We start from the raw sequence: 16,120 nt of genomic DNA on the forward strand, positions 1-16,120 counted from the left end.
CCATTTGAGTTCATGTACTTAGTTAATTCATCACTTAATATTTGTAACCTTTAGGTGTATTCTTGTAACCCTTTCATGTATCTTATATCCTATAAATAGGGTATTCTTTATCCTATGAAGTACACACAAGAAACACACTTAAATAAGATAGCTTATGCATTCTCCTCCTATACATTTTATCTCTATTACTATATTGTTTTATTTTGCTCTCATTTGTTAAGAGAATTAACTTTTTAAAAAAAAGATAGAAAAAGTAAGGCATCTCATGCCAACACTAATATGCGTCCTTCAATAAAATGACCCAAATAGAAAAATCTAAGTTGGGGAGTCCTTTTTAAAAAAGGAAAAAAACTATGGAATCTCAAATGGATGATTGAAATCTATGAACCGGTCAGTCAATCATGAGCCTTCCCAAAGTCTATCATCGTTTCACTTTACTCTCTCTACAGTCTCCCAAAACCCTCTTCTTCTCTTCTTCTCTCCCTCTCGCCGTGAAACGCCTCCCATCGCCGCCGTTACTACGCGCACATTCTAGAAGATTCGTTACCGGCAAGCAATTCAAGGCCAAATCCGCCATGGCTTCCTCCATATTTCACCATGTTGTCCCCGTCAACGCCCTAGCGAGTGAGGACGGCGGCAATGGCAGTGGCTCTAACGGCGCTGCTAATGCTACTGCTTCTGTTGCTTATTATGACGGTATTTTAGTCCACTCATCTTGAATAATTCAGTTTCGTTGATAAATATTCCTGTTTTTCGTTAATGCTGCTAGGTAACCTTAATTATGGATAGCTGTTGGGATTAAGCTAGTTATCAGTGCAGAGATAATTGGGATATTTGGAGAACTTCTAATTTGTCTAAAAGATAAATTTTTTAGTATTGGAATGAAATGGACCTGAATAATCCCTCAGTAAATGATGACTTCTGTTCTTCAGATGATAGAACAGGGTTTAGGCAGTTATCTCCATGGAGATTTTGAGGAGTTTTGATGAACAAAAGATGAATTGGTTGAATTCTCACAGTGCTATTTAAGCGATTAATTGATATTTTGGGGTTAAACTATTTGTCCACGAAGAGATAAGTGGGGGATTTAGAGATTGTCTAGTTTGACTTAAAAATCATTTTTTCCAATGGAACGGAGTGGACCTGATTTGAGTGGAATGAATTTAGAGGATTTATTGTAACCGATCCAAACAGGTTTATCTCTAATTCGTTGAGTGTACTACTGTGTATATGATTGCCGTGCATCCCTAAAATGAGAAACACAGAGAAAAGAAGAATCTTTTCGATATTACACATGCACTATATTCCAGAAATTTTAGCCTATAAGGCGACTATGGCATTTAAACCGAGTCCTTAATATGAAAGGATATATTTTGTTCCTCATCTTTAAGGCAAGATAACTTTCTATTGAAGTGACATATGCAATGTCGCCTTCAGTGGATTTATATGCTGGAGCGTTAGATCTCAAGTGGAAAAATTTTCTCACTGTTTTAGTGCTTATAGATAATGATAAAGCTGTTCGCTTTTCTCCATGCTCATTCATAAAGCCTCTTCCTTTGCCTCATGTATTACTACCCCTGGGCAATGCACTGGCTTCATGTTAATGTAGAGTATGTACCTTCCACGGATAAAACAAGGATATAATTAAGTTAAATATTTTTTTTTCTGGGGGATGGGTGGGAGGGGGGCCATGTGTAAATTTTATAAGTTTTTCATCTATATCTCCATTTTTTCATTGCCTTTGGTTTCATGTTTCGATACTCTCTAACTCTTTAATTTTCCTCTTTAATAGAATTTACATATGTTGCTAACTGGATAAATCTTCTTGTTTTTAAACTTTTTACTAGATCTAGAATCAGCATCAGACGCTGGATATCGTCTTCCTCCCCGTGAGATTAGAGATATTGTTGATGCTCCACCACTTCCAGCACTATCATTCTCTCCATTGAGGGATAAAATACTGTTTCTTAAGCGGAGATCCTTGCCACCTTTGTCAGATTTAGCAAGACCTGAGGAGAAATTAGCTGGAGTCCGCATCGACGGCAAATGTAATACCAGGAGTCGCATGTGAGTAATGATGAAGCTTCTCATGATATTTCCTTTAAGCACTCAAGTGCTGGAGACGCTATTTTAGGTTGTTTTATTCCTCTGGCTGTATACTTGGTGTCTCTTATGTTCTTTACATAGATTAAGCGCTCCTTGCTGGTATCATTCTTCTTCTTCCTTTTCTTCTTGTTAATTATTAAAAAGAAATGTTTTCTTGTTTTAAAGCTAGTAATTGTTGATGCCTTGATGATGGTACTACTTCAATCTTTAGTAAGCAGCTTCCACACAGGATCTTATGATGTTCTTTCTCAGGTCTTTCTATACTGGTATAGGGATCCATCAGTTAATGGAAGATGGTAGCCTAGGACCGGAAAAAGAGATCCAGGATCTCCCAGAAGGCGCTAAAATTAATTTTTTAACATGGTAATTTCCTTCTCCATACTTTTATATGTTCGTGCTTTGAGTTACTGTGTAATGGATTTATCTTCACGATGGTCTTACCAGTTAATATGCACTTCATGTAATACTCATTATATCCCTTTTGTTTTGGTCTACTACCTTTTTTTTTTAGGTCCATACTGAAAAGATTGACCTCTTTCCTTGAGTTGCGAAAACAAATGTAACACATAAAACACTTTCTAATATTACTTTAAATTTGATGTGACATTTTTATACTTCTCCAAATATTTCTTATTATCTCTGACGACTCAGGCGATAATAGCATCACATTTTTCTCTTAATCTAAGCAGTAGTTCCATTAGGTTTTCAGATTTGGGACAGTTAAACTTTTACAAAATGAACTACTCCATGCATCTCAGACGCACGATTTTAAGAACTAAAATGTACTCTTTGATGTTAAGGTAGGGTTAATCTAAAATTTTCAAAAAATTTAATGTTGGATAATAGTACTAACTAATACTACTCTATATCAATTTTAGCTTTCTGTAATATGTTTGCACAAGCTAACCTACCTTCTCCATTTTTGTCATGTCAATGGCAAAATTGCACTGGAAGTCAAAAAGGTATCTTTAAACTGGTAGAGACAACCATCTGTTCCAAGATTCTAACCTTCATGGAAATGGTAACCAGCTAGTTTTTACTTTTGAAAATTCATTTAGTCACAAATGGGAGGCAGATTTTCCTAATTGAGCAAGACGGCGATGAGTTCCAAGTGTTCTAAACATTCGATATTGACTAATAACTTATTCAACCTCCCTATGAAAAATGAACATCAATTCTAAGAGAAGAGATGATCCGGTAGACTGAACATCACACTTGGTCAACCAGTAGATGTCATTGATCTTTCCAAAGCATTTGATTGACTAGCAATAAGTAAAACTATAAAAGCTTTTCATTTTATAGTTCAATATTTCCTATCTAAGGGAGGATATTCCAGAGGTAAGAACCCTCGACCTCTAACGGTAAGGTTGGGGTTTCTCATCACTAAGGTAACAAAGTTGGAAAGGGCCATTGTTCGGCTCCTAGGTGAAGTGTGTTTGGAGGTTGGAGTTTACCATATCCAAAAGAAAAAGTTCTGTGGTTACTATCAGTTACCTTACTGATTAAACCTGTACATCACTTTAATTACTAGAAGAAAACCAAAACTTCACCTAATTCGGGATGCAATGTGAAACTAGAGTAAAAAGCCTCTTTCTTTATTTTTCCTTCTAAAAAAAAAAAAAAAAGAAGAGCCTCTTTATCATATTTTCCTTGCATATTTCCCTTTATATATAGATGTCTCTTCAATAGAGACCTAATTTACCTGTATATTTGGATCAATTATCATCTTTCCTTCTTCATCTGATTCTTTGCTTTTTTATGAAGGTCAAATAATGGTCAGCATTTAGCCTTCACTGTCCGTCTTGATGAGGTATTTTGATATATGTTTGGGTGTCCCCGTGTGAGTCTATATTATTTGTACGTTGATGTTACGGAAAACTTAATAGTAGATTTGCCTTCAGCTATTTCACTTCGTATCATTCTGATATTTTTAATGCCTAATATCACGTAAGGTCCTTTATCACAAGGTAGACCTGATGTTTTGATTTTTTTGTATCAGGATGATGGCAGCAGCAGCAAACTGAGAGTATGGGTTGCTAATGTGGATACTGGGAAAGCTAGACCTCTTTTCGAGTCACCAGATATATATGTAAATGCTGTTTTTGACAAGTAGGTCATTTTCCATATTCTGCCTGTCATTAAAAGGAAAGTCTGCTGATTCTAAGCTACATCTCCCTGTCCTGACAACTCTGTTTTCTGTTATTATCAGCTTTGTTTGGGTGAATGACTCAACTCTTTTGGTATGTACCATTCCATTATCTCGTGGAGATCCACCAAGGAAACCTTTGGTTCCCTCTGGCCCCAAGATTCAATCCAATGAGCAAAAAATTGTTATTCAATCTAGAACCTACCAGGATCTGCTCAAAGATGAATATGATGAAGATCTGTTTGAGTATTATGCTACTACACAGCTGGTTTTGGCTTCTTTAGACGGGGAAATAAAGCCTTTTGGTCCACCTGCTATATACACGTCAATGGACCCATCTCCGGACCAAGCATACATTTTGTTAACCTCAACTCACAGGCCGTTTTCATTTGTTGTACCATGTGGAAGGTTTCCCAAAAAGGTTGAAGTGTGGAAGGCCAATGGAGAATTTGTGAGAGAACTTTGTGATTTGCCCCTTGCCGAAAATATTCCCATTGCATTCAATAGTGTGAGGAAAGGGATGCGATCAATCAATTGGAGAGCAGATAAACCATCGAATCTCTATTGGTATGCATACAAAAATCTATTCTAGTATATTTAGTTCACTGGTTAACAAAACTCCATGGATGTGCTTCTGGACTGCCACAAAAAGAGAGATGAATGTTTCAGATTTGATGGGGAAAAATTAAGCTGTCTTGTTTACCTGGGTAGTTGGGGGCAGGGGGAGTTGAATGATAGTCTTATCCTGATCTTTCTAACTGATTTTTGAGCCTATAATATGGGCTTATGACTCCTCAGGTCAGAAAAGCATAAAGAAATATTGAATGATTACAGATCTATATAGAAGGGAGAAGAAAGGTAGATGTCGTTTGTTGTATTTTGCTCTCATGTGAATGACTTGTTTCTGGTAATCCACTAATATTTGGGTGCTAGTACTAGTTTAGTACTACAATTACCCTTTTGAAGTAACATTCATGATAGTTGCACATTGATTTGTTGAATTATCAGTATCGTCACTTATTTGATGCTATATTGTCAGTATCGTTACTTATTTGATGCTATATTGTCAGCATTGTCACTTATTTGATACTTTTCTCCTGAAACTGTTTCAGGGTTGAGACACAAGATGGTGGTGATGCTAAAGTCGAAGTTTCTCCACGTGACATAATTTATACACAATCTGCTGCACCACATGAGACTGAACATCCTAAAATTTTACATAAACTGGATCTTCGCTATGGGTATGTACAAAATTATACCTGCCATGTTATGTACGCTTGTTACTCAACAAATGTGAATTGTACACGTGGGATTCATATGTGCGCTGAAACATCTTTATTTTTCATTTATTTTTGGTACATGCTTGAACAATGATTAATATTTTTCGGTTGGAAGATATTACTTATGGTGTATTGGATTGCAATATACCTTGTGTAAGAGTATGCAAATAGTCAATTGCTCAGGTTTTTTCGGTGCCACTATGCCAATTATTTAGCAAGTATTTGGCCAACTACAGGTGATTGATTACCTATAGATAGGTTGAATTTCAAGTCATTTTGGTGGGTGGTTGCAGTAACATAATTCAAAGTTCTCAAAAGAACTTTTACACAATTAATATCATATTTGACTTGGGTTGCCAGGTTTATAAAGAATTGATAAGTTTTGCTTTTCATTTTGAAAAATAAATGGAAACACATATTACTTGTTATATAGGGTTATAGCAGATAGATGCTTTTGATAGTATTGCTATCATTGACTGCCTTTACAAAAAAACAGGTTTCATTTATCCTCTATATTTGACGAGGGGATTCACTTGTCGAGTAAAAACCAAGAATTTGGAACCAAGATTATTCTCCAATAAAAATGATGTTCTTATATTGGGATCTTCTTACATGTACAGAGGGATTTCTTGGTGTGATGATACACTTGCATTAGTTTATGAATCGTGGTACAAAACAAGGAGGGTGAGGACATGGGTTATATCCCCCGGATCAGAGAATGTAAATCCACGTATACTCTTTGATCGATCATCAGAAGATGTTTATTCTGATCCCGGTTCTCCTATGTTGCGGAGAACTCCTGCTGGAACTTATGTTATTGCAAAGGTGAAGAAGGAAGATGATGGGAACACTTATCTATTATTAAATGGAAGTGGCGCTACCCCGGAAGGAAACATTCCGTTTCTTGATTTGTTTGACATGTAGGTCTGGTGTACGTTTTTCCCATATTTTTTCATTTGCCAAAGAAAGTGATCTGACATGATTTTTTTCAGAAATACAGGCAGTAAGGAACGAATATGGCAGAGTAACAAGGAAAAATATTTTGAGACTGTTGTTGCTTTGATGTCTGATCAGAAAGAGGGGGAATTGTCAATAAATAAGTTGAAGATACTCACTTCTAGAGAATCCAAAACTGAAAACACTCAGTACTACCTTCTGAGATGGCCAGAGAAAAAAGCCTGTCAGATTACAAACTTCCCTCATCCATACCCACAGTTGAAATCGTTGCAAAAAGAAATGATCAGGTATCAGAGGAAGGATGGAGTTCAACTTACTGCGACCCTATATCTTCCACCAGGTTATGATCCCTCGAGAGATGGACCCCTCCCCTGCCTAGTATGGTCATACCCAGGAGAATTTAAGAGTAAAGATGCAGCTAGCCAAGTTCGAGGTTCCCCTAATGAGTTTGCTGGCATTGGGCCAACATCCCCCCTCCTATGGTTAGCAAGGAGGTGTGTCTCTGTTCTCTGTATTATCCATCTAAAATTTGCTTACTATATTTGTTATTTTGCCGGTGTGTCATGTTAGTCTCTTTTTGGGGATGTGCTTGATTTGGAACCACAAATTTCAGGTTTGCTGTCTTATCAGGGCCGACAATTCCAATCATTGGAGAGGGTGATGAAGAGGCCAATGACAGGTAAACCTGTGCACTAATAATTTAAGGATGTGACTTCTCTTTATCAGTTTGAGTAGCAGTAAGACAACTTACTAATCTGTTTAATGATCATTGGCCTACTAGTGGAAAAACTGGGTTGTCTTCTTGCTACAAATACGACAACAACAAATAATAAGATCAATCTCAATCTAGTTGGGCCTAGCTGCATGAATCCTCACTATCCGTTTCACTCCGATATGAGAGTCTCATTTCATTATTTTGATATTTAAAAATTTAGTTTCTCTAACATGAGAAGTCTTTTACGTTTTCTATTTAAAATTGACATACAAAACCCACAAGAAGATTAATTAGACTCCTAGCAAATTTTTGACTGATGAAGCATAGTCACAAGACTAAGCTTTAAGAGCAGAAGTGTGATAAAAGGTTTAAATCCAATTTATGTTTTTTTTATAAGTGAAAAAAAATCTTTAATTCAATGGTAATCAGAGGTTTAAAATCAAAGGTTTAAATCTAATTCATTTGAGAACTTAATGAGTGGGCACACCTCATTTATGAGAAACCGAAATGGAAGCAGGGGTGCTTCGCGGTCAAGTGAAAGCAAGCTTAGAGCACCTCTAAAGAGAAATGTGACTTGCATTTTTTTTGTAAGTGAAATATGTTATTCCTATTTGGGTCAGACTCGAAGAAATATTGCAAATGTCAACAAGGAAGCAAAAAAGGTACATTTGCTAGGGACAATGCGTAGTTATCTTTTTTTTTTTGTTTATGTAATGACGGCAGTGTTCAGGTCAGCCTCAACCAATTCACCGCTTAGCCTGTTAAATGTTTACAAGCACATGTGTCGAGTAAACTTGCCCAACAATGGTTGAGCAGTTGGGCTTACAATAATTGTTATAGCAGGGTATGAACTTGGGATCTCCTGATTGTTACTCCTGTGCCTCAATGACTACCAAATGCCCTTCTGATTGTTACTCCTAATCTCCTATGCCTCAACCACTTACCTATGCCCTTGGGGACTTTGTTTGGGAATTTGTTCTTGTAGTTTTATCTGGTAAAACTTACAGCACAAGTGAGCATCCATAAGTGAAATCCTGCTCTCCCAGGTTCTTCCACTCTTTCTAAATGCTCTATTGGAAAATGGAAAATGCTGTGACTAGCTACTGCCTTTCATCTTAGATTTCCCTTTCTTTTGCATGTTTTGCTTTCAGTTGCATCTTGATCAGTTAGCCCTCGTGTTCTGAGCCGGTTGGTGTTCTGCACTTTGTTATGAAATGAGTTAAACTGCATAGTGCATACTGAAAGTTTGATCTTTATATTATTCTTATGAATCATAGCCTGAAAGGTGGTCCATGTGAAAGTTGCTTGTTGGAGCGCATATTGGACTTCTCCATCAAAACCACGAATTTAGTTCTTCTATAAAAAATTCACTTTGCATGAGTATCAGCCACAGAGACTGTTGGTGTATTAGTAATTTGTAGAGTTAAATTTTGGGAGTAGTTTGAATATAAAAACCTCCGCAGTAATATGCTGAATACCATGCCACATGTACCTACTCTACTGAAGTTCTCCGTAAAATTTTGTGCCCATGTGGTTGCTGACAAGTGATGAAGCATTATTAAACCCTTTCTTTTCTCTTTGTTGCTTTTATTTGGGGGGTGGGGGGAGGGATGGTGTCATGGGATGTTGACTTGCTTCCTTCAGCTGCTCCTTGTAGATAGATTATTGATGTTCGGGGACTAATTTTTAGGATAAACCATGTCTCTGTCTTGTGATGAAATGGATTCCTTTACTTTTCCACCTGCAATTTGGAGGTTTGGGTGTTTATTGGTTAAATGTTGTCTTAACCAGGTACATAGAACAACTTGTTGCAAGTGCTGAGGCTGCAGTGGAAGAAGTTATACGCCGTGGAGTAAGCTTTTTCTTCTTCCCGCTGAACATATGTTGCATGAAACTTTGGAGTTACGGCTGAGCTCTGTGGTGCTTTGTTTTAGGTGGCTGATCCAAACAAAGTTGCTGTTGGTGGTCATTCCTATGGGGCATTCATGACAGCAAACCTCCTTGCACATGCACCTCATCTTTTCTGTTGTGGAATTGCTCGGTCTGGTGCTTATAACAGAACACTAACACCTTTTGGGTTCCAGGTAATCCTCCCAAGTCATGTGTAAGGTCAATAAGTCTAAAGTCCTAATGACTTGGTGTTTCTCTCTGCATTCTAGGAGGATTATTTCATTAACTTACTTTGCTAAGAACTTATTTGTTTATCTTTTCAGAACGAGGAGAGAACACTTTGGGAGGCGACCAATACTTATGTTGAGATGAGCCCTTTTATGTCAGCCAATAAGATTAAGAAGCCTATCTTGCTTATCCATGGGGAGGAGGACAACAATCCAGGAACCTTGACGATGCAGGTAAAATGACAGTCCTCTTGTTCTTATTCTTACTTCTTTCAGCATCTTGTTTCAAGAGCCATATTTTCCTTGAATGTTGCCTGTCACCTAAAGTAGGCAAGTTAGTTGCAAATGTTCTTGATTTACTCCGTAAATATGCTAGTTCTTCCTAGGTTTATTTAATGAGTTTGCTAGCCTTGACTTCAAGAGTCTTGATCTTAAAAACTCTTCTCTTTTTGCTTAAATTATACAGTCAGATCGTTTCTTCAATGCACTGAAAGGTCATGGTGCACTTTGTCGCCTTGTAATTCTACCATATGAGAGTCATGGTTATGGAGCACGAGAGAGTATAATGCATGTACTCTGGGAGACTGATAGGTGGCTCCAAAAGCATTGCGCCTATTCTTCTGATGTCAAGGCAGATCTCAATGCGTGCAAGGACAATGCAGAAGGGACAGTAGATTCACAAAGCAAAGCTGTTGGTGCTGCTGGAGGTGTTCAAGAGCTTGCAAATTTTGATGATGACAAATTTCACTCTATCAGAAGGTCATTATTGTGGTAATTTCTTATTTCATGGAATATCTTCGTATATTCTAAAATTTCTCATATCAAGAACTTGGTTCTTCTGTCATGGAAATCTAGTCAAGCTGATTGATTGTTTGCTTGAATAAAGTATAACTTCTTGATTCCCCACGTTCGGCACATGTGGAGAATTTCTCAAGAAGGTGCTTTGTGTTTTAGCATGGCTAAATGCAGTCTCGTTTTATTTTTATCACCCATGCCAATTAATTTGACAGACTACTTGAATCTGCACTTTATTGCTCAATAACCAAGATTTGGCAGATCCACACATAGTTTTGTCATTCCTTTTTATTATGATTAGTCATGGACCTTCATCCTTGGGAATGCCTTGAGGGCTTTTAGATCTCCATTCCAATAGTTGCTATGGTAGTGGTTCGGGAACCTTTCGCTGAAATTCATTGGCTACGGTACACTTCGTCCATGTACAGTATGGAGTTAGATTTACATAGCGATTGGTGCTTTGCCTTCTGTATTAAAGATTCAAGGGGTTGATTGGTTTGAAGAATAGGAAGGAAAGGTTTGATGCCATTTTTTTATTTTCGTGGATTTACATAGAGATGGGTGCCTTTTTAGGTGGAAATACACTGTCGCATTTATTAATGCTCCTTTTTACTTTTCCGTCCATTCTTACCAACCTACCAGTAGACTCTTTCAAATGCCTCCTTTTTCCCTTTTCCCATAATTATTCAAATGCAAGTGCCTTGGATGACCACCATTATTTCTAGTAACTATAAACAACAAATTTTTTTTTTTTTTTTTTGGATTCTCCTCGCTTTTGATTCCCCTTCCCCTTTGTTGGAGCTATTGCTCCTTTGGTGACTCAAACCCATGACCCTAGGGTTTTAGGTGGGAGATGCTGACCATCTGAGCAGCCCCCGCTTGTCTTAAATAACAATGGTTAACCTTCTTAAATATCAAGGTTACAGCATGGGTAGCTGCTAAGCTTATCTGCGACATACTCTAGCATTGTATTATGCATAATTGGTGATCATGTTATTCACCGGAATTTATACTCATCTCTCTTTCTTTTCTCAAATTGCCATCGTTGTTTCTTGATTTGTAGATTTCATGGTGACAAACTACCTGGACATGAAGCCAGGAGTCACTGGTAAGGCCCCGCTGACCACACTTATACAGCAATTCTATTGCAACAATAAGAACCCTGATAAAGGAGTGCAGTTCAGATGTTTTCATAAAACGCTGTGCTTCTTTAATGTCATGGCCAGTGATGGTCTCATGGGTGACTATACTGCCTTCTGCTTTGCCCTATTACAATTTATAAGTGTAAAGCTATTGTTTACTAATTAAAGGGACAGTTCATATTGGATATTGTAGTTCATATTGAATACTGTAAACATCTTTGTACTGTGTACAACAATTAGAAATTGTTTATTCAACACCCAATATATTACTGGGTTGTGATTTCAGTCTTAACTTTTCGTGCTGTTTTTCTTAATAGGGTTCCTTACTTTAGACATTTTTTTCCGGGGAAGTCCCGGAGTGCACATTCAAATTAAAATCCAACTTTCGTGGCAAATATAGAAGTGCGTAATAACTTTAGTACAATAATAACAAACCTTGTATAATTCCATAAGTGGAGTCTGGGGAGGGTAATGTGTACGCAGATCTTACCTTTACTCTATAAATGTATAGAGTGCAGAGGAAAAGATAGACAGAAAAATGGAAAAGCATCCTAAGTAGATTTAACGATGTTTCTTCTTGAGCTTATACAATTCGATAATATATATTTAAGTTTAACAGAGCTTTATTTTTGGAGAGAATATTTAAAAGAATGATCTTACATTCTTGTAACGAAATAACTCGTAAAAATAGCATGGTCTAGCCAGTTTTCGGACCGGTCATTCAAAAATAGCCAGCGTTTACCAAGTCAATGAGAAATAGCCACTATTTTGCTGCAACAGAGACCGGTTCAGCATAATATACTGGAGTTCGGTGCACCTGTGTATGAACTTCCAGCATATTATGCTGGAAGTCCAACACACGGAAAGTTCCAGCATAATATACTGGAAACTCGAGCATTTGTGTATGAACTTCCAGCATATTATACTGGACCGGTATACTTTGCTGGAATTCCAGTATATTATGCTGGAGTTCCAGCATAAGTATGCTTGAACTCCAACATAATATGCTGGAGTTCAAGTATACTTATGCTGGAACTCCAGCATAATATACTGGCGTATTTTTCGGGTTTTGAACAATGTTTTCGCTCAGATTTATCTTTACATGAAAAATGGCTAAATTTCGATTACTTTTGAAACTGGGCTATTTTTGAACGACCACTTGTGAATCTGGCTATTTTTGAATTTCTCCCAAATAACTCCCCTTCATTATTCATTTTATTCCGGTTAGACTTACTTTTTCCATAATTCAGTAAATTAGATTTTTCACCGACTAGTGTGTGTATTACTCCCTCCATTCACTTTTACTTGCCATGTATACTAAAAATAGATTTTCATTTTTACTTGCGAAAAATTTATAAATGGCCAGTTTTACGCCTGGTCAATCAAATATAGCCACATAATCAAAGGTCAACTATATTTAGCCGCTAAGTTAGAACGCTAACAATTTATTGACTAAAATACCCCTACTCTCTTTATTAAATTTACGCGACTTGACCTCATATTCTTCTTTAGCACAATCTTGCGACATCAATCTACAAATCGAAGTAAGCTCTCTCAATTATTTTTTGATTATTTGAATTTCTCTTGTTTGAATTTCTTCTTCGATCACAGACTTAATTGCGATACTCTACGATTCTTCTAATTTGTAATTCAAACCAGAAAATTCAAAGTATCAGTAAAATAATTGAGTGAAGTAAGTTTTATATTATTCTTTTGATTCTTCGAATTTTCTGGTTTGATCTTAATGCTTTAATCTGTGTTAATCTCGTATTTTCTCAATGCGTTAATCTGTGCTTAATTGTATTATATATCTTCTTGTTTGTAATTCAGATCGTAACTAATAAAATCTGCATTGTTCAAAACCACAAAAAATAATATAAAATCGTGCAGAACATAACGCCAATATAATTTGCTGGACCTTTCTAAATTAAAATCTAAAGATGAGAAACTTCCAGCTTATTATACTGGAAGTATCTCATAAAATGGTTTTACAGTGCTTGATTCCAAAAATGAACAAAACACAAGTATAATACGCTGGAGCTTTTTGTATTAATATGTAGAACTCATAAAACTCCAATGTATTATACTGGAAGTATCTTTCATTCAAACTACTATAAAAAATTATAAAAAAAGGTATAGAATAAAACACCAGTATAAAATACTGCACTTTTCTTAATTTAATATGTAAAACTCAGAAATTTCTAGTAGATTATATTGGAAATATCTATAATTCAAACCAGTAGATTATATTGTGAATAAAATGCTAAACTTTAATATCGTGCAGAACATAATATAAAAATCGTGCAGAACATAACGCCAGTATAATTTGCTGGACCTTTCTAAATTAATATTTAAAGCTGACAAACTTCTAGCTTATTATACTGGAAGTATCTCATAAAATATTTTTATAGTGGTTGATTCCAAAAATGAACAAAACACAAGTATAATACGCTGGAGCTTTTTGTATTAATATGTAAAACTGATAAAACTCCTACGTATTATACTGGAAGTATCTTTGGTACCAAAGATAACGCCAGTATAATATGCTGGAGCTTTTTGAATTAATATAAAAAACTCAAATTCTTCCAGTTTATTCTACTGGAAGTATCTGTGATTCAAATAAGAAGAACACATTTAACTTTTTAAGATTCCCATAATTTCTTGAATAGAATGATAGACTTTTATGATTATATATGTGAAATCTATAAAGTTTGCAGCATAAAATGGTACAAAAGATAGCGCCAGTATAATATGCTGGAGATTTTTGAATAAATATGAAAAACTCATATTGTTCTAGCTTATTATACTGGACGTTTGTAAATAAAATGGTACAGAACAAAACACCAGTATAAAATACTGGACGTTTGTTAATTTAATATGTAAAACTTAGACAATTTCAGTAGATTATACTGAAAGTATCTGTGACTCAAACAAGAAGAAACACATCTAAAACTTTATGGTTTCCCTAATGTGTTGAATAATATGCTAAAATTTTATGATTACATATGTGAAAGATACAAACTCTGAAACATATAATACTGGGAGGGATCTATAATTAAACACCAGAAAAAATATTGGATAAAATGGTACAAAAGATAACCCCAGTATAATAAGTTGGAATTTGCTTAATTAATATAAAAAACTCAGATACTTCCAGCCTATTATGCTGGAGTTATATTTTTTAGCAATATAATTCCTAATATCTAAAAATTTGTGTTCAATAAATACAGGATGCATACAAATTTCTTGCTTATCGCTTTCGATGGCAAATGGACAGCAGATTACAAGTACTTAGATCATAAAACGAAGCTTCTCCTTATAAATGATGGGACTTCATTTGAAGAATTCATGAGTAAAATTTTTCAAGTTATGGAGTTCGACAACAACAAGTTTTGTAACGACCTGACCAGTCGTTTTGAGCCCTAGCGCGTCATTCAGCAGTCTGAGGCCATGAACAGCTTCCTTTCAGGTATTGTGACTTGTACGCGTGGTCGAAATTGAATTTCGGGAAGTCCAGAGTTGATTTGGAAGGAGAATTCTTGTTTCGGAAGCTTAAAGTTGAAAGAATGAACAAGGATTGGAATTTTGAGTAAATGACCTCGGAATTGGGATCTGAAGGTTCCAGCAGATTCGTATGATGATTTCGGACTTGGGCGTATGCCCAGATTGGGTTTTGGATAACCCGGGAGCGTTTTGGCGCCTATTGTGGAAGTTAGCATTTTGGGAGAAATTTCTTAATTTTGGCTTGAAGTGCATTTCAGTGTTATCGACGTCCGTTTGTGATTCCGAGTCTGTGAATAGCTCCGTATAGTGATTCTGGAGTTGGGGGCGCGATCGGAAGTGAATTCGGAGGTCCGTAGGTCATTTTGGAGCCATTTGGCTAAAGATAGAAATTTGGAGGTTTTTGAGAAGTTTGACCGGAAGTGGACTTTTTGATATCGGGGTCGGAATCCGATTCTGAAAGCTGGAGTAGGTCCGTAATGTCAAATATGACTTGTGTGCAAAATTTTAGGTCAATCCGACGTGATTTGATAGGTTTAAACATCGGAAGTAGAAGTTTGAAATTTCGAAGTTCATAAAGCTTGAATCGGGGTGTAATTCATGGTTTTAGCGTTGCTTGTTATGATTTGCGGCCTCGAGCAAGTCCGTAATGTGTTTTGGGATTGGTTGGTAGGTTGGTTAAGGTCCCGGGGGCCTCGGGTGGATTCCGGGTGGCTAACGCATCGAATTCGGAGTTTGAAGAAGGGCTGGAGCTGCTGCTTCTGGTATTTCCGCTTCTGCGGATTTGGGACCGCAGAAGCGGCCCCGCAGAAGCGAGGAAGAAGCCGCAGAAGCAGTTGGATGTGAAGCAGCCCAGGACCGCGGAAGCGGCCCTAGACCCGCAAAAGCGGAACCGCAGAAGCGGTGGGCCGTCCGCAGAAGCGAAAATTGGGCTGGAGCCCAGTGTCCGCAGAAGCGGCATTTTGTCCGCAAAAGCGGGACCACGGAAGCCGAAATATTTCCGCAGAAGCGAAAATAGCTGGGGCAGAATGGTTGTTTAAAATCGGGGTTGAGTTCATTTCTCTCATATTTTTCATGGCTTGGGGCGATTTTTGGAGGGCTCCAAGAAGGGATTTCGTCATCTATGTTAAGGTAAGTTACTCCTACTCATTTCCAAGTTAAATACAAGATTATATCATGGAATTAGACATGAAAATTATGAAAAAATTGGGATTTTTGGAAGAAAACCTAGAAACTTGATAAATTGGATTTTACCACGAATTTGAGCATGGAATTAGGAGTAAATTATATATTTGAGCTAGTGAAGCTATGGGTAGAGTATATCTTCGAGAAATTTTGAAATCCGGGCACGTGGACCCGAG

General features: G+C 36.8%; 1 protein-coding gene across 2 annotated transcripts; it reads left to right on the forward strand.

Annotated features, from left to right (window-relative positions):
- Positions 334–11,550, forward strand: LOC109225919 (probable glutamyl endopeptidase, chloroplastic). 2 transcript variants are annotated; one of them, XM_019390729.1, is made up of 15 exons: positions 334–696; positions 1,848–2,067; positions 2,359–2,469; positions 3,871–3,916; positions 4,106–4,215; positions 4,316–4,819; positions 5,365–5,493; positions 6,153–6,452; positions 6,525–6,983; positions 7,103–7,168; positions 8,996–9,056; positions 9,139–9,288; positions 9,418–9,555; positions 9,788–10,080; positions 11,180–11,550. In XM_019390729.1, the coding sequence occupies exons 1-15, from the start codon at positions 402–404 to the stop codon at positions 11,226–11,228; spliced, it is 2,931 nt and encodes a 976-aa protein (XP_019246274.1). In that variant the 5' UTR covers positions 334–401; the 3' UTR covers positions 11,229–11,550. The 2 variants fall into 2 exon arrangements, with proteins under 2 accessions (XP_019246274.1, XP_019246280.1); XM_019390735.1 differs by having other exon boundaries at positions 335–696; positions 9,788–10,092.

Source organism: Nicotiana attenuata, chromosome 1, assembly GCF_001879085.1.
Source record: "Nicotiana attenuata strain UT chromosome 1, NIATTr2, whole genome shotgun sequence".
Lineage (NCBI taxonomy): Eukaryota > Viridiplantae > Streptophyta > Magnoliopsida > Solanales > Solanaceae > Nicotiana > Nicotiana attenuata.